The sequence below is a fragment of the Zootoca vivipara genome, chromosome 1 (assembly GCF_963506605.1).
Source record: "Zootoca vivipara chromosome 1, rZooViv1.1, whole genome shotgun sequence".
Classification (NCBI taxonomy): domain Eukaryota; kingdom Metazoa; phylum Chordata; class Lepidosauria; order Squamata; family Lacertidae; genus Zootoca; species Zootoca vivipara.
Window position 1 is genome coordinate 103,353,505 of NC_083276.1, and position 26,029 is coordinate 103,379,533.

General features: G+C 40.9%; 1 protein-coding gene across 2 annotated transcripts; it reads right to left on the reverse strand.

The window, feature by feature from the left end:
• Positions 1–278: 278 nt before the first annotated feature.
• On the reverse strand, positions 279–23,890 carry STAM2 (signal transducing adaptor molecule 2). 2 transcript variants are annotated; one of them, XM_035131637.2, is made up of 14 exons: positions 23,707–23,890; positions 17,978–18,062; positions 16,174–16,249; positions 15,864–15,959; positions 14,578–14,724; positions 12,599–12,668; positions 10,631–10,751; positions 8,206–8,300; positions 7,354–7,436; positions 7,124–7,211; positions 6,865–6,919; positions 5,679–5,832; positions 3,711–3,865; positions 279–3,598 (listed from the first exon to the last, which is right to left on the reverse strand). In XM_035131637.2, the coding sequence occupies exons 1-14, from the start codon at positions 23,744–23,746 to the stop codon at positions 3,382–3,384; spliced, it is 1,482 nt and encodes a 493-aa protein (XP_034987528.1). In that variant the 5' UTR covers positions 23,747–23,890; the 3' UTR covers positions 279–3,381. The 2 variants fall into 2 exon arrangements, with proteins under 2 accessions (XP_034987528.1, XP_034987522.1); XM_035131631.2 differs by having other exon boundaries at positions 10,631–10,817.
• Positions 23,891–26,029: the final 2,139 nt, after the last annotated feature.

The following is a 26,029-nucleotide window of genomic DNA, read 5'->3' on the forward strand; positions in this document are numbered from 1 at the left end:
ACAATGATCCAAACATGGCATTCTTCTAGTCTAGGGCAATATTCCAAAATTAAAATAATGACTAAAACAAACCAACAGGCACCATGTGGTCACACCGATGTCATCAGGTAAGCTAACCAGGGCAAAGCCTCACCAGAGTACAGATTGCCTAAGGCCATTCAAACCTGCAGCCAGATTGGATAAGGGCCATATATAAAAGGGTTTCTAACCCAACAGCTCACCTGGCTCAAGTTAAATGGAAACAGCAAAGAATAAAAATAAGACAATCTACTAATATGTTTGTTAAACAAGTTTTATTTGCCCAAGTCAGCCCAAACATGTTGTAGTCAAGAATCTGGATGGATATTTAATATGATCAGATCTCCAATTGTTAATACTGACAGTTGCTTGAACATAGTATCGTGTAAAAACACCCAGAAAGTATTTTGTGGTACGGGAAGAAAACATAAGTCTGAACATGGACAAGCAACCAGAACGGGAACTTCTTGAACAGTACATATTTGGAAGGCATTCCACCAATTCCAGTGCTCCGTTTTATCCCTTTTCCTTTCACCAGTTAGCTCAAGAGCAAAATAATTTAATCTCCTGCTATGGAAGGATTAAGATTATTCCAAGGGAAAGACAGTCAAGCCTTGTACAAACTAAGTTTATAGCAACGAAAACTTGGTTATGCTTAACATTGTGAAACACTGCAAAACGCTTATCTTGAGAAATGATGCATAGATAATAAGGGAAAGGTCTTCAGTTATAGCATGACATAGCCATCCCTTAACTGGCAATCTTTCAGCAGGTTATGCTAGATGTTTGCAGGGCATAGAAAGTGTACAAAGCAAAAGATTTAGAAGATTAGCCATTTAAATATTTATTGGAGTGGGAGAGAAACACTGGAATGCATATAGATGCCGAGGTCTTGGGAACTTATTGTTAATTTTATGTGTTAACCTTTTTTAAAAAAGAGGAAGAAGACGAAGCAGCTTGACACAGGTGGCAATATGGATTGGACAAATGCCCTTGGGCAACATTCAGATAGGGAAAAATATTTTTATACAATTTAAGGTAAGAAAATGACCAAGAAGAAACTGTACCTTATTTAAACACCCATGAAACAAAGCACAATACCACCCTTATTACAAACTGTCAGAATTTCTACTTAAATAGTTAACATGTGAAAAGCAAATGATTTGCTTTTAATATAAAAATAGGTGTATGCCTGCAGTACATTCTGAAGTCCATTCAAATCAATAGCTAAGCACTCATTGATGTCAATGGAGTCTGGGCCCTGTGGAAATCTGTAGTCAGTTCCTTTGGCAGCATAATTATGATCACACCTCAGCAATAAATAATGTTTTAGTCTAGAAAAGAGAAGAGGGAAAGATGATCCCATTGTCACCAGTACACTAAATACACAATTTCAACATCAGAATTTATACATATATACAACCTGCATAAATGTTTTGTAAGATTACAGCAACTAGCAATAATGCAAAATGCAGCTATGTATAAAATTTCACTGATTTTTTTTAGAGAATGAGTATATATAATGTTGTGTATAAAATATCAGACAAGTGGATATATATACACACACATACTATTTATATATTATATATAAAGAACAAAATACCATGAAAAAGGTTGCTTCAGCTTAACATCACAGTCAAATTTTGGGCACCACTTAATGTAGTATCAAAGATTGTGAATCAAAAAAAATTGATTATGTAATTTATTAATATGAAGGAGTTACATACTCATCAAAAAGTCTTCACTTCATTTATCAAATGTTTGGGCTGAGAGAGGTGGCGGTGGGAAAACTGGGCCTGCTCTTAATAAGGATTCTAAAAGAACACCTTCTGAAACTAATTCAGTTTTGAAAACAGAAATGGCTAATTTGAGCCCCATTTTCCATTCTACACCATTTCTAGACAAAAAGGAAACCACCATGGCTAGATGATCAACTAAGCAAGTGTTCCAGAAGAAAAACACACATACACACAAACATATTGGTCCAAAATGGAACTGCAGCTGATCACTAACATGCTTCTGAACAGCCTATTTAGCACCAGTATAGGAAGTGAAAGGGCCACTTGACAACAGGCAGGTTTGAGTTAGACAAACACAGACCTCACTATGAAGTAACAGGTATTTGTACAACAGACGATGCGTATTTCAGAAGGGCTCTGAAACCAAAGTATAAATGCCTTTCGCTTTTCGTGTGTGCCATCATTACCTTTTCCTCAGGCTAAATCATTAGTTCATTTCACTACCCACCCTGCTTGCAGAGTATGGTTCATCCATATGTAACCTATAAACAATATATTAAAGATGATTATGTTAAATAGCTGGATAAGTAAATGGTCAACAAGGAATTAATAAACCTACAGAAAACACAGAATCTTTCCTTTCATTTTCTGTCAGGGCAGGAGTCTTTCTGATCCCTGAACACGGCAGTTATATTTTTACATGATATTTATTTTATATGCTTAACTCTTAAAAATGTGTATTTGCTAGTTGAGGCCAAGAAGATGACATCTGCTCCTAGATCGCTGCTGTGAATAAATTGTGGCATAAATGTTGTCTTCCCAATATGAAAGATTTCTCTTTCATGCAAATAAGTATTCAGCAAAACCACTGAATGAAAGCAGAGAGAGAAGACAGAGCAAAAGGTCTCGTTCCATCAGAGTAACTTGTGCTTGGAAATTAATTTACATACTAAAAATGCAATCTTGAGACTCTTCTCTTCTTAGACAGGGAATAAGAACTACTCCTCAGCAATAAGTAGCACTAGTTTTCTGAGAAATGCAAATAAGAAATCCAATCTGGCAGAAACCATAAAAGTCCATTAACTGCTGTCATTCAAAATTTTCTTCTCCCAAATTCACAACTGCTTTATTGTACAATCATAAAATGCAATCTGTTAAGATGATCTAGCAGGGGTGCAAACTGAAAAGCAAATTAGCTAAACTAATTGGGTTTCAAGATACCACTTCAGACTTAAAAGGTTCCATAAAAACAATGTCATTAATAAACTCTGGAAAGAATGAACATGAAGAGCTGCACATATAAACTTGCTTTCAAGCTTTTTCTTATGAAACGTAGCACAAGGAAAAGTTACTCTAGTGAGGCTTCATTATAAATAGGGAGTAGAGCCGATAGACCACTATGCAAGGCAGGGTGTTGAAGGCCTTTTAACACATTAGCAGCTTCTTATTTAAACAGCTTTGCAAGAAAAAAGAGTGTGTTAAACTTGAATTAACTTTTTAAACTTTGAAATTGCTTGGCTGTCTTTTCCCTTGAGCAGAAGCATCCTTTTAAATCAATGGAGGAACAATTTAAATGACAAGGGTCAGCAACATCCAAAACTGTTTCCAGGAACAGACTGCATTTTCACAGGAGAGGCTGTTGATGGTAATTTGTTCGCTGCTGTGTAAGGGAATGAGCTGGAACTGCTGGATAGCATGTTCCTTGAGGCAAACTGGATGCATTGTTCTGGTATGTGAACATATCCATAGGCATACCCATTTGTTGGGCATAAGGGACTGTATTAGCAGGTGGAAGGCAAGAATTCTGGTTCATGTAAGCAGCACTGGATTCTAGACCGGTGCTGAAATACAAAAAGAAAAAAGACATTGTGTCAACATGCAAAACAAATGGCAACCCTAGAAAGATTACACCATTTGCAAGACGTCTTCAATAAAGCCTCGTTGATGGAATACCTTAAATAAGCTGCCTGACCAGGCTGAGAAGTTACTGAAGAATTTATAGTTGGCGGCAAGGACCTCAGTGGACCAATCTGATCACTTCCTGGATTGTAGCCTTGAGGAACACCATGGACCACATAGTTTCCACTGTGAGGGTGCATGGGATAGGACTGCAATGGAAACAGAACAACATTACGAGTCTGCATTGCACAGCTAAAAAACCAAGAGGGGGTAGCACACACACAAAAGCTATGGCCAGTTTTGTATGTGGTAAAAAGCACTGCACTAAAGCTGTGGTTTTTAAAACTCGCAGGAATTGTTCCTTGAGGGAATACAAAGAAAGAAAGAGCAGGTATTTTATAGCACAGCATCAAGGTCATTATTGCACCATCATGGTTCAAGCAGCTTCCTCTAAGCTTCTATCACGATGTGGTGGTTAAACATAGGCTTAAATCCCCACTCGGTCACAAAATTTGCCAGGTAACCTTAGGCCAGGCACAGGCAAACTCCGGCCCTCCAGATGTTTGGGACTACAATTCCCATCACCCCAAGCTAACAGGACCAGTGGTCAGGAATGATGGGAATTGTAGTCCCAAACATCTGGAGGGCCGGAGTTTGCCTATGCCTACCTTAGGCAATAATTTTTCCCAAATTAATCTGCCTCACAAGGTTACTATGAGGATAGAGTAGGCGGGAAGAAAACCATGGTTGCTGTTCCAAGCTCCTTGGAAGAAGAGTAGGAAAAAGTCTAATGAATAAAATATTCAGGTCTTGTTCCATCAAAAGCCATATTCTACTAGTACCTTAAGGTGATAACCATCTAAACCACACTCAGATTGAACCCACTGAAATAAATTGGCTTGTCCAATGATTTCACTGGGGCTGCTCTTAGTATGACTGTTGGCCCCTTAACTATAGCTATCATTCGTTTTTAATCCTCATCAGGAAGCAGCATTATTTTCAAGTGACAGGAATATTAGAATTTGAGATGTCTAATACTCATAATTTCCTTTACACCCCCAATATAATCAATCTGCTATCATTTTAAAGAGTTCACTGCAATACATAATAGCTAAATGCATCATCTTTGATGTGGCAGTTACCATAGTAACTATTCTTTCCACACTGATTATGTAAAATCCACCTAATATATGCAGCCACTCCCCCCCCCTTTGCACTTAATTATTGCCTGCACATTTTCCTCTCCCCATTCCCTTAGTTTATTAAAGCAAACATGAATGTTTGGAGTGAATTTTCAAGTTATTTAATTCAGCACACAGAGAACTTGTAGGCCAAAGGAACAAGCAAGAGAAATCAATACTTTACTGGAAAAACACTCCTTTGTCCTTCCAAGATACGCTTCATTGTCAAAAATCTCAACACTACAACTCAAAACATGTGCACCAACAGATCTCTTTTATTTTATTTATTATTTGGTGTCAACTTAAAAACATTGCAATGCTGGTGTATCACCCAAAATTTTGTACTGCAGTATGCCTAATTCCTAAGTCCGTATATCAGCTAACCCCCAAGCCTTTTGACTAGACTGCTCACCAATGTAAAGCTTGAACAAGTAAATCTATCCACCTGATTTGCAAAGCTACAATGAAAACATGTTTAACTTGGAAAACTTACTGGCTTGGATCGCAACACCCCCAGCCACCCAACTGTAGCTCCACCAGGAAGGAGGTGGTGTATTCAGGGGGAAACACAGAACATCAAGTTTCCCCCCACCCACTCCCCTCTTTAGACCCAAGCCTAAAAGAAATTTACAATTAAAGCATTCTCCGACATCTGTTAACTATATGGTATGGGTTAAAAAAGAAATACCGTAGCTGTGGGAGAAATAGTAGTTATCAATGCTGTTTGGCTTAAGTGTATGTTGACATGTAACGCACCAGGATTCGGAAATCTTAAAATCTCATCCCATCCTCACATTGCAAACAACTGTTCTTAATAAGAATCCTTGCTAGGGACACTGACCTGCATTGGAACACCAGCGGACGTGGGTGGATAGGGTGCAGATGAATGCATCTTCGAGTATGTAGAATACATAGGTGCTTCATTCACCAGTTTGTTGTAGAGCTCCAAAGCTTCCAAGGCTTTAACATTTAGTTCAGACAATTCTGAGTGCTTCCTAGTTCAAAAAGAGTGCTAAGTCAAGTGTTTGCAGTTATGCACTTGCCCGTGTGCTAGACATTAATGTGCAGCCTGGCATAAATTAAATACCTCTGAGGTTAAGAAGTGACTTGGAAAGAAGGTGTTTGCTTCTCAATACCAAGTCTAAGGAGGAGTCTCTACATCATGCTTCCCTGCAACACATCCAACCCTTTGCTCAGTTCCCATAGTTATCATACAGCCTTCTTTAACCAAATGCCTTCAGATGTTGTAGACCACAACTCATACCATTGCCAGCCATTGCCCATGATGGCTTGAGTATGATAGCACCTTTAGTCCAAAGTATCAAGAGGTTCCCATGTTGGCAAAGGCTGCTCTACAGGATACATGAGCTTCCTAAAGATAGCTAGCAGTTTTACACAAGCAATTCCCAGAACCGTTTAAGTAAGAACTTAGCTATACACCCCCACAATACTTCTCCATCAAGAGGGGACAATATAGTTTCAGGCTATGACAGGAGACATGACTGTTAAATCTGCAGGGTTTCTGAATTTCAACAGCTAAGTTTATAAGTTACCCAAACAACATTAGGGGGTGAGGGGTGGGAGAGAGAAGCTGAAAATAATTGGGATTTATCTCTGTTTCCAAGAGAGCAAAATCCACTTGGTTTGTTCTACTGATAGCGGTACCCTCATAATTAATATCCCTCCCCCATTATGCCTTCATTCAACACTCAACCAAATTGCAGGAAGTGGTCACCTGCTGGGAACGCAGAAACAAATTAAGATGACTAGACCTACACCATCTTACAGGTGGGTTCTAGTGAACCCAGAAAGAGTCCCACATTCCAAACCTATTTGCAGCCTGAATTGTCCTCTTCTTTGCTTGTGCATGGCCTAAGCACAACAAAGCTAATGTCTTGTTTCAAGCTTCTAAACAAGCCTGGATAAGTTGAAAGAGGTCTAGAGAAAACATGACAGTCCTAAGTCTTCTATGTGCTGCTTAAGCATACATTCCCATTTTACTCACACGTATTGCTCGGTTGTCTTACCTATCAATTTCTTCTAGTTTTTCATCTATCATGGGACCCATCTGTTGGCAGATATCTGAGAATATACAAATATTGATATTTGTTCAGTTAAATGTTCATAGCTGAGGAGACTGCAAGCAATATAAATGGGGCTGATATGCATAGTGATAGAGGAGTCTCACCTCCCACCATTCTCCCAGACTGCCACTTAGCTTATTGAACAAAGGACAATGGATTATGGAATAGGACTGCTAGCACATTTATCGGCAATGAAAAATACCTTCTAAATCCAGGAGATCAGGAGAATCAGGTTTAGGGTCCGATGGATCTATGCTCTGGAGTAACTGTAATGCCCTATCCATCTTACTCTGAAAGATGAAGAAAAACATCACTAGAAAGGCAGGCACGACCCTTAGGAGTGAAAGTTCCCAAACTCAGTCAAAATTCAATAGCTTCTTCAGGGAAGTAGTATCTAATGAGACGTTGTACTAGTTGAAAGCAACCACATACCTCATCTATGTAAACGGGCTCAGGCTCAGCTTTTGTAACTTCCTCTGTTGTGTCTTCAGCAGAACTTTTCTCCACAGTAGCAGCTAAAAGAACAGGATAGCATGAATTTCTCAATCTAAAATGTTTTCCAAGTAGTTTGTTTGTTTGTGTTTCTGAATCACTTCCCATAAAGCACCCTGAAGCAAATTAAAACCAAAAACACCCAACAATAAAAATGCCTATAAAAACAAATCCAAGTCCAATTCAGCTACAGGCTGGGATAGAAATCTCTGCTTAAGTTTTCCTACATGCAGTAACTCTTCACACACGGGAAAGTAAGTTTTAAATTCTGCTCTTGTGGCATACTACACCTCTTTTAAAACACAAATGCACGGTCTGCCCTGAGCTCAAAACCCAGATGGCAAATTAAAAGTCATTTCATATCATGACTTTTAGCAGTTTGACTTGTGATAGTTCAATGTTTTCGTTTGGCAACACCAAACTTTTTGATTAGGTTGCAACAAAGCATTAAGAACCATCTATTCTCACATTTTCATCCCGCCTCCATCTGTGGCTTCACAGCAAGTGAAATAGTCTTGTCTTGGAATAAGAATGCCACTGACAAGACATATGGGAAGTTACTGCTCATAAAAATGCAATATCTTCTGTTATATTGCATAGGGTAAAAACGATTTAGCAATCAGAGCACAATTAGGCATTGTGAGTCAAGAGGATTAGAGCCAATTCCCAGGGTACTTAGTGACATTGGACAAGTCATTAAATTCCATAGTATGTTCCCACATAAAATTGGAATAATACTTTATGTGTGACTTTTAAAGTGCTTTCAATACCACTTTTTTTTATTCGGCTTACCTGACTCAGGCTCATCATTTAAGTTAGAGGTCACAAAATTAGATGGAAACAATCCTACTCCTCTGTGATTTTCTCCTTTCCACCAATTGGCATCACTGAGCAATAAAGATTTACATTTTATTACACAAAACAGTCAACTGCAATATACTGTCCCTCACCCCTTTCCCTTCAAATCCCTAGGATAGGCTCCTAATTTACAAGTGAACACTTTCTATAACTTGCCTTCTGCCATTCATAGCTCCATTAAAAAAAAGCCACAGAAACAAACCACAACCGCTTGCTCTGCGAGACAAGCAAAGCACTGTAGGGACAGATTTGCAAATGCCCAGCATCTGCTACAAGGTACCAAACTGACACAAGAAAACACTTGAAAAGAACCCTCCTAAAAAAAAACAACCCGTAGAAGCAAAAGCCTAAATATTTGTTCTCTGTGTGCATTTGACACCGTCTCACTGTTTTCTCTAATGCTTAAATCTCACAAGTGTTCTCCAAAACCTCAGAGGTTGAAACAAATGAAACAATGAATGAAATAAACAAATTCAGTTGAGTCATTTAATATACAATCCTTATATTGCATTCAGGTTTATGGATTAGCATGTAAGTATCGCTGTGTTCAGGCGTTTGCCTCTGTATTTTTGTTGGAAGCTGCCCAGAGCGGCTGGGACAACCTAGCTAGATGGGAGGGGCATAATAACAACAACTACTACTACCGTACATTATTAATATTTAAAAGTCCCTAAGAATTCTGGAGCATGTTGCCCAACAATCAACCTTCTGCTCCTCTGCCCAATTAAGGGCATTAGGGCATTAAGAGCAGCAAATTGAACCCAGCCAATTTTGCCAGTATTGGCATTGCACCAGGTTTTGAAGACACACCTCATTAGACAAGCATTCCTCTGAACTTGAACTTCCTGATCTAATTGCTTTAATTGCACTTTTAAACTGCTTGTTTTGATGTATGTTTTAAATGCTTTGAAGGAGAATTTTTATTGTGTGTTTTAATTATGCATGGGTATTTCATAATTGATATTATAGCTGTAAACCGCTCAAAAGCCATTGAGGCATGTAAGCAGGACCCAAATAAATAAATAATCCACCATAAAGATTAACTGAGGTTCAGACACAGCTATAAACCAGTTAGTTGAAAGTGGCAGTGAAAACTATTTCTCGCAGCCACGCAGAAAGAAAGGGGAGGGGACATCACACAAGTCTAAGGCTCATGAAAGTCACCATGCTTTCCTCCACAAGACTTGAGTGAAGCGCTTTTAAATCAGTAAACCTCTGGAAGCACCTCGTTGTTGTTTTTTAAACAAAACAAAACACAACACACATAGTTCCTAAAGAACACTTCTGGTGGTGGAGATAAATAAATGGCTCTACAATTCAAAAGCTGGGACAGCTACCTACAGTATCAGTCCATATCACAATCCAGAAAATTTCTATTTCAAAGTTGTATTAATTTCAACAGAACTTCTATCCAAACCAATACTGCAGCCTGGCGCTTTGGGTTGGCTTAAGAGTGTGTTCCTGCAATTGAAGAACAATCCTACTGATGAAATTCGTGTGGGCAAATTTCCTCTCTTACAACAGGACCTGCCTCTCTTCTCCCCCTACCTGCGCTCTTCCCCCATCTGGGCCAGGTGATTGGGGCTCTCCAGAACACAGGCGCCAATGGATGACACCCTTTGCCTGGGAAGATGGGCAAAGTAGAGTTGTAGAGTTTAGAGATGAAAAGGTGAATATAAGCTAATCTTGCCTCAAAGGGTTCCTTGTGGCTTACACACACATGAAAATTCTGATCAAGCACAGAACCCCCTTGTATTTTGAGAAGAGACCCCCCACAAAGATTCAAGAATTTATCTAAATCAGGCATCCCCAAACTTCGGCCCTCCAGATGTTTTGGAATACAATTCCCATCATCCCCGACCACTGGTCCTGTTAGCTAGGGGTCATGGGAGTTGTAGGCCAAAACATCTGGAGGGCCGCAGTTTGGGGGTGCCTGATCTAAATGGTTTTTGGGTGTCCAAAGAAGTTTTACAATGATCACAGGGGTTCAAAGCATAATGAGCATGCAGTAGTATGGCATACACGGTGGTATCCAATGTTAAGTCATATTCAGAGTAGATCTAGTGAAATGAATGGGCATGACTAATTTAGGTTCATTGATATCAATGGATCTTTGTTGGCTACAACCCATACAGAGTAATAATAATAATAATAATAATAATAATAATAATAATAATAATAATAATTTATTACTTATACCCTACCCATCTGGCTGGGTCTCCCCCAGCCACTCTGGGCAGCTTCCAACAGGAGATTAAAAATACATTAAAACATCAGTCATTAAAAAACTTCCCTAAACAGTAAAAAAAAGGAGTTCAGCAGCCCTCTCTACAGATAGAGGTCTCAAAGTATAACATACCTGTCGTCCAAAACAACAATTATATCTCCACTCTTAAAGGTGAGTTCATTGTCCTCGACAGCTTCAAAGTCATATAAGGCGCGCACCTTTCTTGAAATTTTCTGATTGCTTGGGTGAACTTCTACAGGTGGGTATAAAGGTTTTGTTTCTGTTTGTTGTTTTTGCTCTTGCAAAGATAATTCAATAGCTATGGTTTGGAAAACAAAGAAATGCCTTTTATAGAGTTCCAAATAAAGATGAAATGTGTTAATGGCAGTTTTATTTTCTACCATAAGGCAACTAGTTATTTATTTATTGTTAGGGATATTAATAAAGTGCTAAACACTGCAATAGTGGAATCCAAAAAGGGGGGGAGTAATAAAGGTAAAACCCAGATAAAACAGTTTTCATAAAAACCTCAAACACTTCAACCTTAATAAACTTGAGATCCCTTCCCAACATCTAGCTCCTAGGGTCCAAGGCATGCAGAGATCCTAGCTCACAACTGTGTTGCATGGAGCATATTTTTTAATACAAGGATGTGTGAACTGGGTACTAATCCCAGCACTGGGTTAAAAGATGAAGTCTCAGAACCTCTCTTAAACCATGCTCAAGAAAACCTAGTAAAAACAAGGCAGCAGGTTATTACGAACTCCTCACATCACACAGGGATGATAAGGCATTCAAACTGTAATCTCCATCCCATCCAATGTGGATCAATGAGGGTTCTCTGTCGGGGGGCATTCTGGATGGTGGAGATAGCACTATCTAAAGGATCCTATTCTTTTTGTACCTGTGGGAAACCATGGGGGGGGGGTTACTGTGTTGTTTTTCTTTTGATTATGAATTTTGTGTTTTTATATTCTGATTTTATCCTGTGAACTGCCCTGAGACCTGTGAGGGCGGTATATAAATTTAATAAATAAGAATAACAACCAATGCTATAAAGGTTGTTGATGCATAGTATGGCTTTTTAAAATAATAATAATAATAATAATAATAATAATAATAATAATAATAATAATAGCACAGCTAGAAATAGTTGGTCTAAACCGGTTTCAGTTTATCATACAAATTACAAAATCTGAAGATAAAAAATCTCAGATAAAAAACTGAATTGCAAATACATTAGCGATTAACCAAGTATTAGTCAAATGTTTGGTAAGCAAAATGATTGTTGGGAAACTTGACTGACTGAGCCCGCTATTTACAATGATCTTAAAGAAGCAACAGGAAATAATCTGCACGCAGATTCTTCAACAGGGCCCATAGCAATATACAGTAAGGACTAAAAGCTTACAGCTTGCAAGTCACTTTAAACTGATGCACCCCAAAAACAGTGCATGCAAACTGAAGTTCCAGAGCTTCTAACTACAAACTGATAAGTTGATGGGAAAATATTAAAGTATTCAAAACAAAGAGGCAAAAAGATGTTCATTAAACTTGAGGCATAACCCAATATTTCTCAAGAAGGCTACTCTGGCAAGAAGGAAATGCAAGTGGGGTTAAATGTACAAAATATCATTTTGTGTAAATTAGCTGGATTACTCCAGCTCACAAAGAGCTTCTCAAGTCGTTCACCACTGCTATGAACGTGTGAGGTCTCAGACCTCAATCTGCTTACAAGCTTTAGAAACCAATGTCAGTTCTTGACAACTAGCATAACAGAATGACAACACTATCAGAAAATTGTTAGAAGTGACAAGCATCCCAAGAGCTCAATGGAGGGGAAGAATAGCTCCAAACGAATATGCATTTTCTGAAGTACAAAACTTGAGTTTTTCCTGCTCCCTCCCCCCACACCTTCAGAAAATAACGGCTTACTCCTCTCTGTGTCTTCCGTTTCCTAACCCTTTTTCACCTCATTGTTCAGTCTTCTTTAAATGGAACGTGTTGTGCATTTTAGGCATCAAAACGCATCTCCAAGCATAAGCTTAGAAACACTTTAAATGTTATATCGCTCAAGATACATGGTGACTAATACTTTACCTTTAGCTATATCTTCATCCTCTTTGTTTTTGCTTGATGATGCACCATTCTTGGCAACAGCTGAGGGACTCTGAAAAAGAAACTGGCAATATTAATATGCTACACCAAGTGGAAAAAGTTCTATATTTGCTTGTACTTTAAAAACAGCAGTGATATTAATGTAGCTGCCTTGTGGTAAGCATTTTTAAAACTTGTTTAAAACAAGAAAGGACTGGAATCTCAAGAGGTGCTAGGAACACATATTTTGGGTAGGAACATCTTCAGTGTCATCTCAATTTCCGGCATTTCAGTCACAAGGTCATGGTATATACCAGGGATCGGCAAGGTTTACCACGCCTGGGCCGGTTCACTCCAGCGGAGATCACTCCGTGGGCCGCGATTTCCGGCATCTGCACAGACACAATTTCCAGCGTCTGAGCATGCGCAGGCGCCATTTCGGGCATCGCAGAAGCGAGTCCACGCACCGCGCTGGTTTAGCGCAGCGTGTAGAGACTAGCAGAGCGGGCAGCTCGTGGGCCAGTTAAACGACCCCCGTATGGGTCTTAGGTTGCCTACCCCTGGTATATACTGTCTCTAGAGAAAATGTCAACTTAAGCCTCAAGAGAGTTACACCTAAGGCTAAGTATTATGTGAATGAGTTTGGGCTCAATTGCTCGCTCGTACCTGAAGGAGCGTCTCCACCCCCATCGTTCAGCCCGGACACTGAGGTCCAGCCCCGAGGGTCTTCTGGCAGTTCCCTCACTGTGAGAAGTGAGGTTACAGGGATCCAGGCAGAGGGCCTTCTCGGTAGTGGCGCCCACCCTGTGGAACGCCCTCCCGTCAGATGTCAAGGAAATAAGCAACTATCTTACTTTTAAAAGACATCTGAAGTCAGCCCTGTTTAGGGATGTTTTTAATGTTTAATGCTATATTGTGTTTTTAATATTCAGTTGAGAGCCGCCCAGAGTGGCTGGGGGAAAACCAGCCAGATGGGCGGGGTATAAACATTTATTTATTTATTTATTTATTATTTGCACACACCAATTTGGTCCTTGGCTCCCTATTTTGAGGCAAACCACAGTTTGTCCAGGATAGAAACAATTGAAACCCATGGTTTGCTAAGAAAGAGGGAATGTGTGGGAGCAGAAGTGGTGATAAGAGCAGGTAGCAACACATAGCATTTCTATAATGTATTTCATGAGTTCAAAGCGCTTCATCTACGTTATCTCAGTAATTCTTACAAAAACCTTGTAAGGTAGAGTCAGTATTTGGTACTAGCATCGCAATACATCCAGGTTAGACCTGTTACAAGTAATGCTGATCAACGATTCCCCCCACTCCAAGCACCTTTGCTCACTGCCTCCAGAGTGACCCAAGTCAGTAACCGAGTAAGCAGAGCAGACCTTGAAAAGTTTCCCATCCAAAAATGCATTAGACCAGAGTATTTGTTCAAAATACATTGCTTTCTAGCACCTGGTGATGTCCTCCTCCTGTTTCTTTTGCCCTGAATGGCAAATAATTTGCCACACATACTGATTTTTCATAGTGCTACCACAGCCCCCTCATCCCTTCTTTTTGTTGAGGTTTGGAATTCATTAGCAGATCGATAAGACTATATACAATAAACAGCAGTTGGTGGGGCTTGGTTTTAAAGTTCCCACTATATGCATCTGCATTCATCAAGGTCATGAGTTTAGCTATGCCACAGTTCTCCATCTTGGCAATAAGGATCATAGTATAAAATTATGTTGTTTTAATAGCATTTCTTAAATAACAGAGTATATTTAAATATTTGTAAACAAGCCAGGAAATAAAAATCTTTTAAAAGGATGAAATATATATTTGATAATAGTTTAAAGGATAAAATTCTGTCTCACTATGAAAACCAGGAATTTACTGAAAATCAAGCATGTCAAAATATTCTGCGTTTTACTTAAAATGTCCTTATCTATCTGCAAAATTATAAACATGCCGAAACAGATTTAACTTTAGCCTCTTACCTGTGATGCAGAGGTAGGAAATGTAACCCCTTCTTCCTTAAGAGATTTAATAGTTGCTGATATTAGACTAAACTGTGGGTCTTTCTGAAATTCTTCTGACCATTCAACCATTAAAGCTTTTAACTTTTCACATACTTTAGGGTGACCCTAAAAAGACACAAAGAAGCCCGGTTTTATAGCACAGTCTACAAGGCAAATTCTGATTTTTAAAGCGTTGTGGCTAGGATCCAAAGAACCACCCAAATGAGCTCTGAAGGCCTAAGGGGATTTGGGGCTTGCGCCACACCTCTTCTGAAACCGAGGGGAGTTTCAAAAAAGGAAATGGTGAAAGGGTCTGCTGCTTAAGGTGGGGAAAGGCCTCCTGAAGGAAAGAAACGCCATTAGGCGCGGGCAGGTCCTTGAACATGGCTAAACTAGCGCTTTGCATCATGGCATATGCTTAAATTGCCTTGTACTAAAATCTAGAGGTCAATGCAGAACTAATAATACATGTTCACATACGCAATAGCAGCATGTAGAACTGGGGGCTGGGGTGGGTGTGTGAGCTGTTGTTCCCCATCTTCCAAATGGGGCATGTTGCTGCTGCTTACTGAGAGGGAATGGGACAAGGCAGTGGTAGGGTGGCTCAGATGCAGCAGCAGAGCCAGTCCAACACGCCCAACACTGTATTCACACTGGGCCTGCACTGTGTTGAGTTCCCTGCTGCTGCAGCAGCAACACACTGTATTCAGAAGACGGATGAGCAACACAGCCCCACTGGCTTCTGCTGGTTATAAATACCATTACTCAGGTTTATTATGAGATTACGTGCAAATATTTTGCTCTTCCGGCTCTACTACTGTGCAGGGTTAAGATCTACCTGATTTCTCACAGTCTGTTATTCCTGCATGACAGTTGTCAATTCAGATACTGCATGTTACGTTTTCTTCATTGCAGTCCATAATGGAATACTACTGTGGGAAAGTATTTCATGGTTTTGTATAGTTTTGCCCAGGTATCCCCAAACTTCGGCCCTCCAGATGTTTTGGACTACAATCCCCATCATCCCTGACCACTGGTCCTGTTAGCTAGGGATCATGGGAGTTGTAGGCCAAAACATCTAGAGGGCCGCTGTTTGGGGATGCCTGGTTTTGCCTCTTCCACTCATCACTCTGCCCTAATTTGTCCCTTTCTGCAACCTAAGTTAAATATCAGTCGTGTATTGGACAGATCTATAGACACCATAATAATGAATTTCTCCCCTTTGGCTTTTATTAAATATGTACGATAGCATATTAGAACCTTACCTTGTTTACAATAACTCGTACTTCACTGGCAAAGTCGCGAGAGCAAATTTCTAAGTGAAAAATCTTTCCACAGTTTGAAACACAGGCTCCCAATAGCTAACAAGTGAAATTGAGGGCAAAAATTAGTAGATGAAAATAACCACATAAAAGACAAGATGTAAGCAGTGATGAAGGTATTGGCCACAACAAAGATTTACTACATCATCTACAGATATTAAATAAGATTCAAAAGTGATCATCTAGCATTGCCTTATGATTAAAAAGAACTGTTTTAACCCTTTTCACAAAATAAGTTATGTATTATACTTACAGTTAGTGCCTGCAGAGCAACATGGGGTACCTTGTGATTTATTCTCTTCAAAATGGCTTTGAGGCAATCTTTTGCTCTGGATAAAACAATATCATTTTTCAGACTCTTATTTAAATCACTTAATCCGCATGCTGGCAAGCTGCAGGCCTATTCCCCTCCCTCCCCAAATCTTCCTGTCACTGCCACCCAAAGTTGGGCATCTTCCCTGACCATCCCCTTCTTCTGACACCTGGAGTGACTTTTGGTTGCTCTGGGCAATGGGGAAGACATCCCATTATTTTGTGGACTCCAGGGCTTTCTCTCTTAGTTGTATTGAAAACACGAAGAGCTGATGGGATGGGGGTGGCTAGCCTTAAAAAGAGCAGAGTTGAAGGTGGAAGAGCCAGCGTCTTCCCACTTCCTTCACTCAACTCTGTTCTTCTCAAGACTGGTGGCTACCTCCCCACTCTCACAGAGCAGACCATGGAGTGGAGAAAGAGAAGGGCCATCAGGCAGGCTATACTTGCCTGCTCAAACCTCTTTCTCTGGCATTGACTGGGTGAGCCTGCAACGTGAAATATGTGGCAAACAGTGGCACACATCTCTCCAGATTGTGTGTATGCGAGAGAGAAGGGGGAGAGGATGGAGTGTGTGTTTGTTTGTGTGAATGGGTGGTGGTGGTGGTGGGTGTAAACTCTTGTTTGAGAAAGGGATGCACTATCATCACACAAACACATACACCCCGACTACCTTCTCCAAAGGAATATCAACAAGATTGCCCACATTTGACTTAACTGAAAAGGAGATAGGAAATATTGGAAGGAAAAAGACACTGGAAACCAAAGTTTTGGGACACAAGCCTACCATTCATGTTGCAAAGGGAAGTTCCAACAGCCATTTTTTCAGACCTTCAAATTCTGCATAAAGTCAATGTGTGGATGAAAAGCTGGATCACACCTACCGGTATTAATTACCCCCTTCTTCCACACATTGTTAGGATCTGTGTTCAGACAGCCTACACACTAAAGGTTTTCTCCGCAAGACTAGGGTTATAAACTGCACACATACTGTCAATCAGGAGATGCATCTCTGCTCCCCTTTCACATCCAATACAGAATTTGAAGGTCTGAAAAGGCCTCATCTCTCCTTTGTCTTTTGGCTGCTTTTAGTACTTGCAAAATTGTAGTTTTAAGTTAGGCAGTGCTATTTGCCACTAGAAGGTGGACTGCTAAAAAAAAATAAAGCAATATCATTAAACACAATTTGGTATATATATTTTAGCTTGCTCAAACAGAATAGGTACCAAATGCTCTCAAAGCTTGAATAAAGCACAGTCACATCCAAGCACAACATATTTCTTCTTCTTATAATTTAGTCTGAAAGCAAGCAAATATATCTTGCATGCATTGTTTTGTAAAATAAAAAAATAAAATAAAAGCTGCCTAAAAGAATGAGAACCAAGAGTCCAAGAGTTCTGGAAGACAATTACAAGGGAAAAAAGTTCATCCAAGCAACACTGGCATTTACTGGAAACTCTAGGTTTAAAAGGTTCTGCTACTTCACAACAGAAAGAGAATTTACTTAACAACCTGGACAGTTTCTCAAGTGACCTAGTTACATTTTCTCTTTGGATCTTAAATGGATCTAATTTTTTTTTTAAATAAAAGACAAATTTTAACACAAGCACATTACTGTTTACACCAGCCTAAATTGACTGGAATGAATAGAGCTACCTATCAGATCTGGGCACAGGAAACACAGATTACTCAGCAGAAACATAAAATGACATTCAGCGAGAGCTGGCAGACAGGACGAAGTGTCTTACCCATTAGGAGTGCTTCCAACTTTGTCACATATATCCATAATAACTCCCCAGTCTTCAGCTGTGTTGTACTCATTTGTGGCTTTTTCTATAAAGAAAAATAGTGCTTTGAGAATCAACACCTTTTCCAAACACACATACTCTCTGTTTAGAACTGCCACTAGCAAAACAACTGCTTTTTATTCTGTATATGCTCCCAAAGCTATAAACTTCAGAAGCAGTTTTTTCATTCCCACCATAAGGAGACACACATTTTTCAGTGCGATGGAAAAAACCTCCCCACAGAACTGCAGTTACAAGGTCATCATTTTATGTGATCTGTTTAGTCTGAAAAGGCATATCTTTCATACCTGCTTTACCCAAGTGTAAACATGTGGATTTTTGTACATTAACTCTTTAGAGGTGGGTATAAATCTAATGTATCTGTTATTCACGTTTTTTTTAACCAAACTGTAGTATGATTATGTCCAAAAAGCAGTTTGCAGCACAAGAATTTAGTTTTAAAATTCTCAGTTCTTTCATAATATAATGGAGAAGAGATTACAGCAGGATTGGCTTACAGCAAGTAATGTTGCTGCTTTTAAGACAACAACTTAAAACTTCTTAAACATATTTACAAATCAAATAACTACTTTGCATCTTAGGGAAGCGTTGGACTTAATTCTCTGCTTTGTGGAGCTGGACTAGAAGCTGGGAGACGACCCAACCCACCTCCTGCGGTTCTCAGCTTCCCTGAGAATCTGTTCTGGAGGGTTCAGGACTACAGGAGGAAGGGGGAAATTGGCAAAAAAACACTCCCTTCACTTTAATGGACACCTCCTGCTGGCTCCAAAGCACTTGCACAACAGCGTGAACTGGATTCAACCCATTTATTGGGCAAGAAGTAGAGACAAAACAAAGCTTGAACAAGCACCAGCACTGGCTCACGGAACTTTTGTTTAGTGCTCGGAAATCATAGGCAAATAAATGAGGCATTTCCCTTGTGAAAACTGTAATTTCTCTTGAAAGGGCAACATTTTGTTCTGCCATATCTTTGAGCAATGTATGGGACTCTCAAGATCTGATCTTATTGTATTATGAAAAACCTTTAATAAAATATCACACACACATACACAGAGTTTCGGAAAAAAGTGTATTCAAGTTTTGCCTTGATTTTTATCCACCAATTTTCAAATCCCCATGCTAAGGCAGTAAGTTCCAAGCTGTATGGCACAGGAAATCAAAGGCTCCTGTGTGCCTGAAATATCCACCCACAAAAGTAGGTTGACTGTTTCATTTTGGAATGTTTAACCCTCTGGTCTTGTCCCTTCCTGATACAGTTCCTGCTGCCCTACTTCTGCATCCAAGTCATCCCCAATTAAGAGATGTAGCACAGGAAATGCCAATTGCTTTGCTGCCTCAACCATTGCTCCAGTCAGGAGGCGCATGCAGAACAGTTGATTCAAGCAGAACTATTAGGGGTGGTACTCCTAGAAGAATAAAGAATTCTTATCCATTCTAAAAGTAAATCTTTTGTGATGGTGGAGTAAACCATACCCCCTATTTATGCATTCAGAAAAAGTGAACTGTGCTGTAACTATCAGAAGCTCAGATAAAAGTGAGACCTGATGCGTAGCTGTGTTGGGAAAGGCCCATACATAGTAAAATCAAACAGTACTTCCATTAACTTCAACATACTTGATTAAGCTAGATAATCACAGTAATATCAACTTTTCAGTTAAAAAAAGGGGGGGACTCGTACTAAGAACTATCATACTTTAAATAAATGTATGGGAAAGGTTCTAATTTGAGTACATGCACATTTGTTCCCATTTCCAATGCTTCCATCTTTGTGTTTGTCTCTAGCAGAAATTGTAGGAAGTACTGTACATGGTTCCTTCCCCTGACTCAGCTGCTAAGACTGTGATCATAAAGCCATATTTGCATTGATCAACTATTCAGCGGGTAAAGGAGAGATAAAAGATCAGCTATCAATGCAGCATCCCTTTCTGTGTGTGGTACCTCACTAAGCTAGGGCTATACACACAACACCTGTTTCTTTGCACTAACTGGAGTTGTAACTGCCTTTCTTAACAACAACATGCCTGCCAGATGGAGAGCCATGTTAAACTTGTGCAGTTTAACAAGATATTATGCAAATTAGCAAGGCAATGCATACTTATAGGGATCTACTTGGTTTGGAGAAAAAACAGAGGACTATAGTGACTTACGGTAATCATCTTATATTTTCTTAGATCCAAATACTAAATAAAGGTAGCCGCCAACACATAAAAGGTGTCTGTTATTGTACGACAAAACAAAAAATAATTGTGAACCAATTTCTAAAGCATATGCTCCTGACTACTTTGTAAAAAGGTAAAGGGGCCACTGACCATCAGGTCCAGTCGTGTCCGACTCTGGGGTTGCGGCGCTTGTAACAAGTTGTTGTTGTTTTTATAAAAAAAAGACTGCAGGTTTCAACAAAACACATCCAGATGATCAGCATGTTTAAAGCATTCACATTTCTACTAAGTGATCTAGCAAAATTGCTAGTTTCTGGTAATTAATTCAATTAAATATTCTGGTCTCCAATAATAGAAATGCCAATTCATTCTCCACTTAATTCAGGTATTCTATATTATCAACTCAGTGTGTATGTAACCAGCCATCATGAAAAAGAGCTGCTTAGCCTAAAGCAAAGGTTGTTGAACCACGTATATTTTTTCTGTAAGGACATAGGAACCAACAGGATCCTATCATCTGACATGAAAGGTTGATAGGTTTCCAGATTGCTCTATTATATGCATATACTGTAAAGCAATCTCCGTATAACAGAAAAGGAATGGATCGTAAGAGAATGGTTTTCCCCAACTACAGTACATTCCTATCTTTTCCACTCTCATGGTGTTTTATGAAGAGCGAGCAAATCACTTAACTTTTTTGTTTGATTTAACTGGTGTATGCTTTTAATAATGTTGACTGAAGAAGAGCTTGTGCCAGAAATCAAAGTCCATCTGCGTTCAACTCCCTACAAGGAAGCTCAACAGCTGAACCTCTAGCAGAAGATAGCACTGTCATCCATGTATTTTGGCTTCCCACATTTTCTAAGAGTATCTGAATTACCATCTACAATAGACTATTAAGATATCCAATTCCTCTGTGATTTTTAAATAACCCCTTAGATCTAAAAGAATAATTGTCAAAAACAATAAACTTCAGTACACGCATATGTGTGCAGGGAAGCTACAGAAAGGATTCAATACTATTTTCCTGCCTTATACATTTTTGTTGAAATAGTGGTTTCAGAAACACACAATTTAAAATCCCATTGCAGATACTACTAGAGAATGTGGGAAGCAATGCTTTTTTCCCTTTAGGCCCAAGTTTGAAAGACACACAGAGGTTAATGCCACTAATTTCACAACTTTTACAGCACAAGACAGCTTGTAAAAAAAGGTGCCTGTTCTCAGGTTTCAAAATATCCACCAACCAGGAATGACAAAAGCAAGCAGCTGATCACAGTTGATGTCACTGTAAATGAGGAGAAAAGTGTCTTGTCATGTCTGTTGATATATGGCCTGTTGACTAATAAACTCCAGGTGCAGTGTTCCTTCCAGATATGTTGAGCTTTAAATCATGGCATCCAAATCATTACCAAGACCACTAACAATATTTATTTAAGATCCAAAACACATTTATTTGACCGAGTGAGACAGTACAGTGAAAGTACAGGAAGGCACAAGGTTAAGATTAAATCTCTAGAAGCCTGTTTTTGAATAATGTTAACTGTACCTTCACACAGAAGGCAAATGAGTGCAAGGAGCCTGGGCTCGATACTTCCAGATGTTTTGGTACAAGCATATCTGTTCTTGCAATGTCTAGGTTGTCAAACCAAGGTCAGCCATGCAGGACTCCCTGCCTATTTCCCCAGTCCCCTACTCCCACTTATTTGAACAGCTAAGTCAATATGATATAATGGGAGAAGGAACTGCATGAGAAACTGCCACATATCTTTGTCTCCAGCACCATTATGGCCTGAATGCATATGAACGAAGTGATCCAGTAGTTTAACTGCTGGAACTACCTGCCAGCTTAAAACCCTTGTTCGTCTTAGAATTTCTTGCACCAGGCGATGGACAGTGTTAGAAACTGAGCTATGAAAGCTAGGAGCTAAATTGCACCTTAAAAGGTAAAGGGACCCCTGACCATTAGGTCCAGTCGTGACCGACTCTGGGGTTGCGCGCTCATCTCGCATTATTGGCCGAGGGAGCCGGCGTACAGCTTCCAGGTCATGTGGCCAGCATGACAAAGCCGCTTCTGGCAAACCAGAGCAGCACATGGAAATGCCGTTTACCTTCCCGCTGTAGCGGTTCCTATTTATCTACTTGCATTTTGACGTGCTTTAGAACTGCTAGGTTGGCAGGAGCTGGGACCAAGCAACGGGAGCTCACCCCGTCACAGGGATTCGAACCGCCGACCTTCTGATCAGCAAGTCCTAGGCTCAGTGGTTTAACCACAGCGCCACCTGGGTAATTGCACCTTAAACCTGGGTAATTGCACCTTAAACCTGGGTAATTGGCACAACAACGGAATGTCTAGGCGTGATTTTTTGTAACAAGACTACAAAGCTGAAAATGAATGAACTACAGCTAAAATATTACGTTTATTTTTAAGTCTAGTCCTTCTCCTGCCTACCTCACCAATATTCTTAACAGGGTCTCTTCTCCAGTTTTCAGAGAGTTGCTGGAAGTGGGGAGGCAGAAAAAGGTCCTCCTTTCCTTCCACTCTACAGTCTTAATCTGAAATCTTAGGCGCAGAACTCAGAAATGGCTGGCACTCATGAAATTCTTTGTCGCAAAAATGCGCCTAGAACAATGGGTGGGTTTTTTTTGGGGGGGGGACACTTTTGCCCTTATCCCTCTAAATCAGGCATCCCCAAACTGCGGCCCTCCAAATGGTTTGGCCTACAACTCCCATGATCCCTAGCTAACAGGACCAGTGGTCAGGGAAGATGGGAATTGTAGTCCAAAACATCTGGAGGGCCGAAGTTTGGGGATGCCTGCTCTAGATAGCTCACAGACAACGAGATATTTAATAGAAGGAGCACAAGCTCTGGGGAATAAACGAACGCAATTTCTCTATGTACAGTATCTAAGAAACGGGCCAAACAACTCTCTAAGGCAGGGAGAGGAATAACCGCGCCGCAGCTTTGAGCGCCTGCGGACATCCACCACCAATCCCTATTAGATTTAAGAGGTGCCCGCTTCCACCCAGACATCGATCCCCAACACTAGACGCCCCTCTTATTTGCCTGCCCAAGATTGCAGCCTCAACGCAACAAAAACTCCCCGAAAGGTCTCTTGCGACTTCCTTTAGTGTTTGTAACCCAAAACCATTGTGAGGGCGGGGTGGTGGTGGAAAGGAACGAGGGAGCCCAGGGTCACACCCCTCGACCTTGGTCCACGCGGGGACCCCCACCCAGGAAGCGCTGCTGCAACGTCGTCCCCAGGGGCTAACAGGAACTGCCGGTTGTGTCACCGGGCCTCTTGCCCAAGAGAGCCTGCCGGGAAACAGGGACCGCCGAGTTCATTTCTCCCTCCCTCCCGGCCCCGCCCCGCCCCGGGGTCAGCTGCCTCGGCCCGGCGCCCCGGAGCCTCTTTCCCGTGGGCACGTAGGACTGCCTGCTGAAGCCCAGCGACCCCGTTTTCCCAGGCGGAGGGGGTGGGCGGCAGCTCCCACCCGCCGGGACTCACCCACATCCTGCTCGAAGGGGTTGGAGGCGAAGAGAGGCATGGTGATTATTATAATAATGGCGGCGAACGGCGAACCCTCCGGGGCGCTCGGGCCCGGCTGCTGCCCCAGGTAAGGAAGCGACTCAGTGCGCAGCTACCCCGTCTCAGCACAGCTCCGCCCCACCCTCCGCTCTCTTTCCGCTCTACTTCCTGTTCCGCCCGCTCTGTAAGGACCCCCTCGCCTCCGTCCCCGCCCTCCCCAGTTTGGGTTCGCCCACACAGTCGCCTGAGTTATCCTGGCGCGGGAAGAAAGCCGAGAGGGTCGGTCCACAGGGGCTCAGAAAGAAAATTTAGGCATGGGCTGTTTTAATCCCTTAGGTTTATCCCGGCGTCGCCGTTTCCGAAGGGAGGAGATGGAGAGGGGAAGGAACAGGCAGGCAGTTAGTTCGCCGCCCTGCGTCGGTTGGCCCTTGAACAGAGAGATCCATCACGCAGAGGGGTGTGGGGGGGGGGAAATGGAAGAGTCGCGCGCACCTGGCAATTCCAATGCAAAGTGTAGAGGGGGGTTCAACTATAGAGGTGAGAAGTGGCAGAGCGGCTTCTAGGGGAAGAGGGCAGGAGGCAGACGCTTGGCAGAGCCTCCGCAGCGCTCAGAAAGCAATGGCGCTCTCGTGAATTGTGGCGCCAGCCCTGCGCTGCACGTTTGCTTGGCATTAAGGCTGCTGTTTTACTTACTTGACTTCGCGAGCAGGTGGGGTTGGAATCTGTGGCATCTGCTTCCGTGTGAACGTGGCACATTTCGCAGAGTTCAGATGGACATCAGTGGGACCAGTGCAGACTGCAGACCCTCCAAGTGTCTCTATTTTCCAGGGACGGCCCCAAATTTATAGCAGCCCTCCAGGTTTCTGATTTGATCCCTATTTACATTGGAGAAAGGTTGGCGGGTATTGAGTTATGCGGAACCCGAACAAAGGAAATAAGTAACTACTGTATACAACTTTTTAGACATCTGAAGGCAGCCTTGAATGAGGAACTTTTTAAGTGTTTCATGTTTTATTATGGTTTTACATATGTTGGCAGCCACCCAGAGGGGCTGAGGCAACCCGGTCAGATGGGCAGAGTATAAATAGTAAAATAATTATTACTAAGGAATAGGACGTCCCTATTTTGATCAAGAGAAATGAATCCCTCCCATAGTTCATATGTTCTGCTTCAAACTTTTTTTGTTCCGGCAAGCCTGTCAAGAAATGTAATTTTAACATGCAAATTTGTTCTTAAAGTCTGTTTATTTTATTTATATTCTTATTTATTATCCATTTTTTTATTTATGCTAGTAATTATAGCCCACCCGTCGCATAAAATATCAGTAGGGTGTACAACAAAATTTACAAGCAAAATGAAAACAATACAGAATGATCATAAAAATGACTGGCTTATCTTTAAAAAGTGTAAACAACTGAAAGGGCTGTTGACACAAGGAACAGTCTTCAAAGAGATACCTGTAAGTTTTCAGTGAGGATACCAGCTGAATCTAGAAGCTGAATCTTAGCTGGAAAAGTCTCCGACAGCATGGGACCGATGACACTAAATGTCCACCCTCAGGTTGAAACTAGTTGGGCTTCTGAAACACAAGGGGCAACTAATGACACTCCTCCAGATGATCTCAGAGATAATTCTGATAATTTTATTATGCCTACTCTTTTAAAGTCTATTTTTATTTGCCCCCCCCCCACTCCAGCCTCACTGATTGGTTTGATAGAACCTGCAAAACTGCACTGAGGAAGGAAAGGAGAGACTGTTTCATCTGGCAACCCCAAATATTTCCAATGATGGATTGATTGCCTTAGCACAATGTTGAATTCTACCCACTGCTATTTTTTATGAATACTTTATACCATTTCATGTAAACTGCTTAGAGCGTATGCATTTATAGTGGTGTATAAATCTTGCTAAACTTTATATAAAGTTTCATTTCACAGATCCAAGAACATGCATTCATAGCCATGCATCCATTTCTGGAGAGGGCTTGGCTATGAGCTTAAATGTAATACCTGTGAGAACATGATACCTAACTGTATGTGAAAGTGGGGGGGGGGGCATGTCTAAGAATCCTGATGACTTTCTGAATGATCTGGAGGCCTTTGATCCAAACCCAGACATGTTTAATGTTACAGCTTTCAGCTTAAGCCCTGCTGTGAAGGTTTGACAGAGCTACAGGATTTGCAGTAGTATTACTGGAGTCTATGTCAACAAAAGTTTGATTACTTGTCTCTAACTAGCAGGCTTATTCACTCAACAGCCAGTTACAGAGCTAGTTGTCCTGCATCTTGTTACATACACTTAA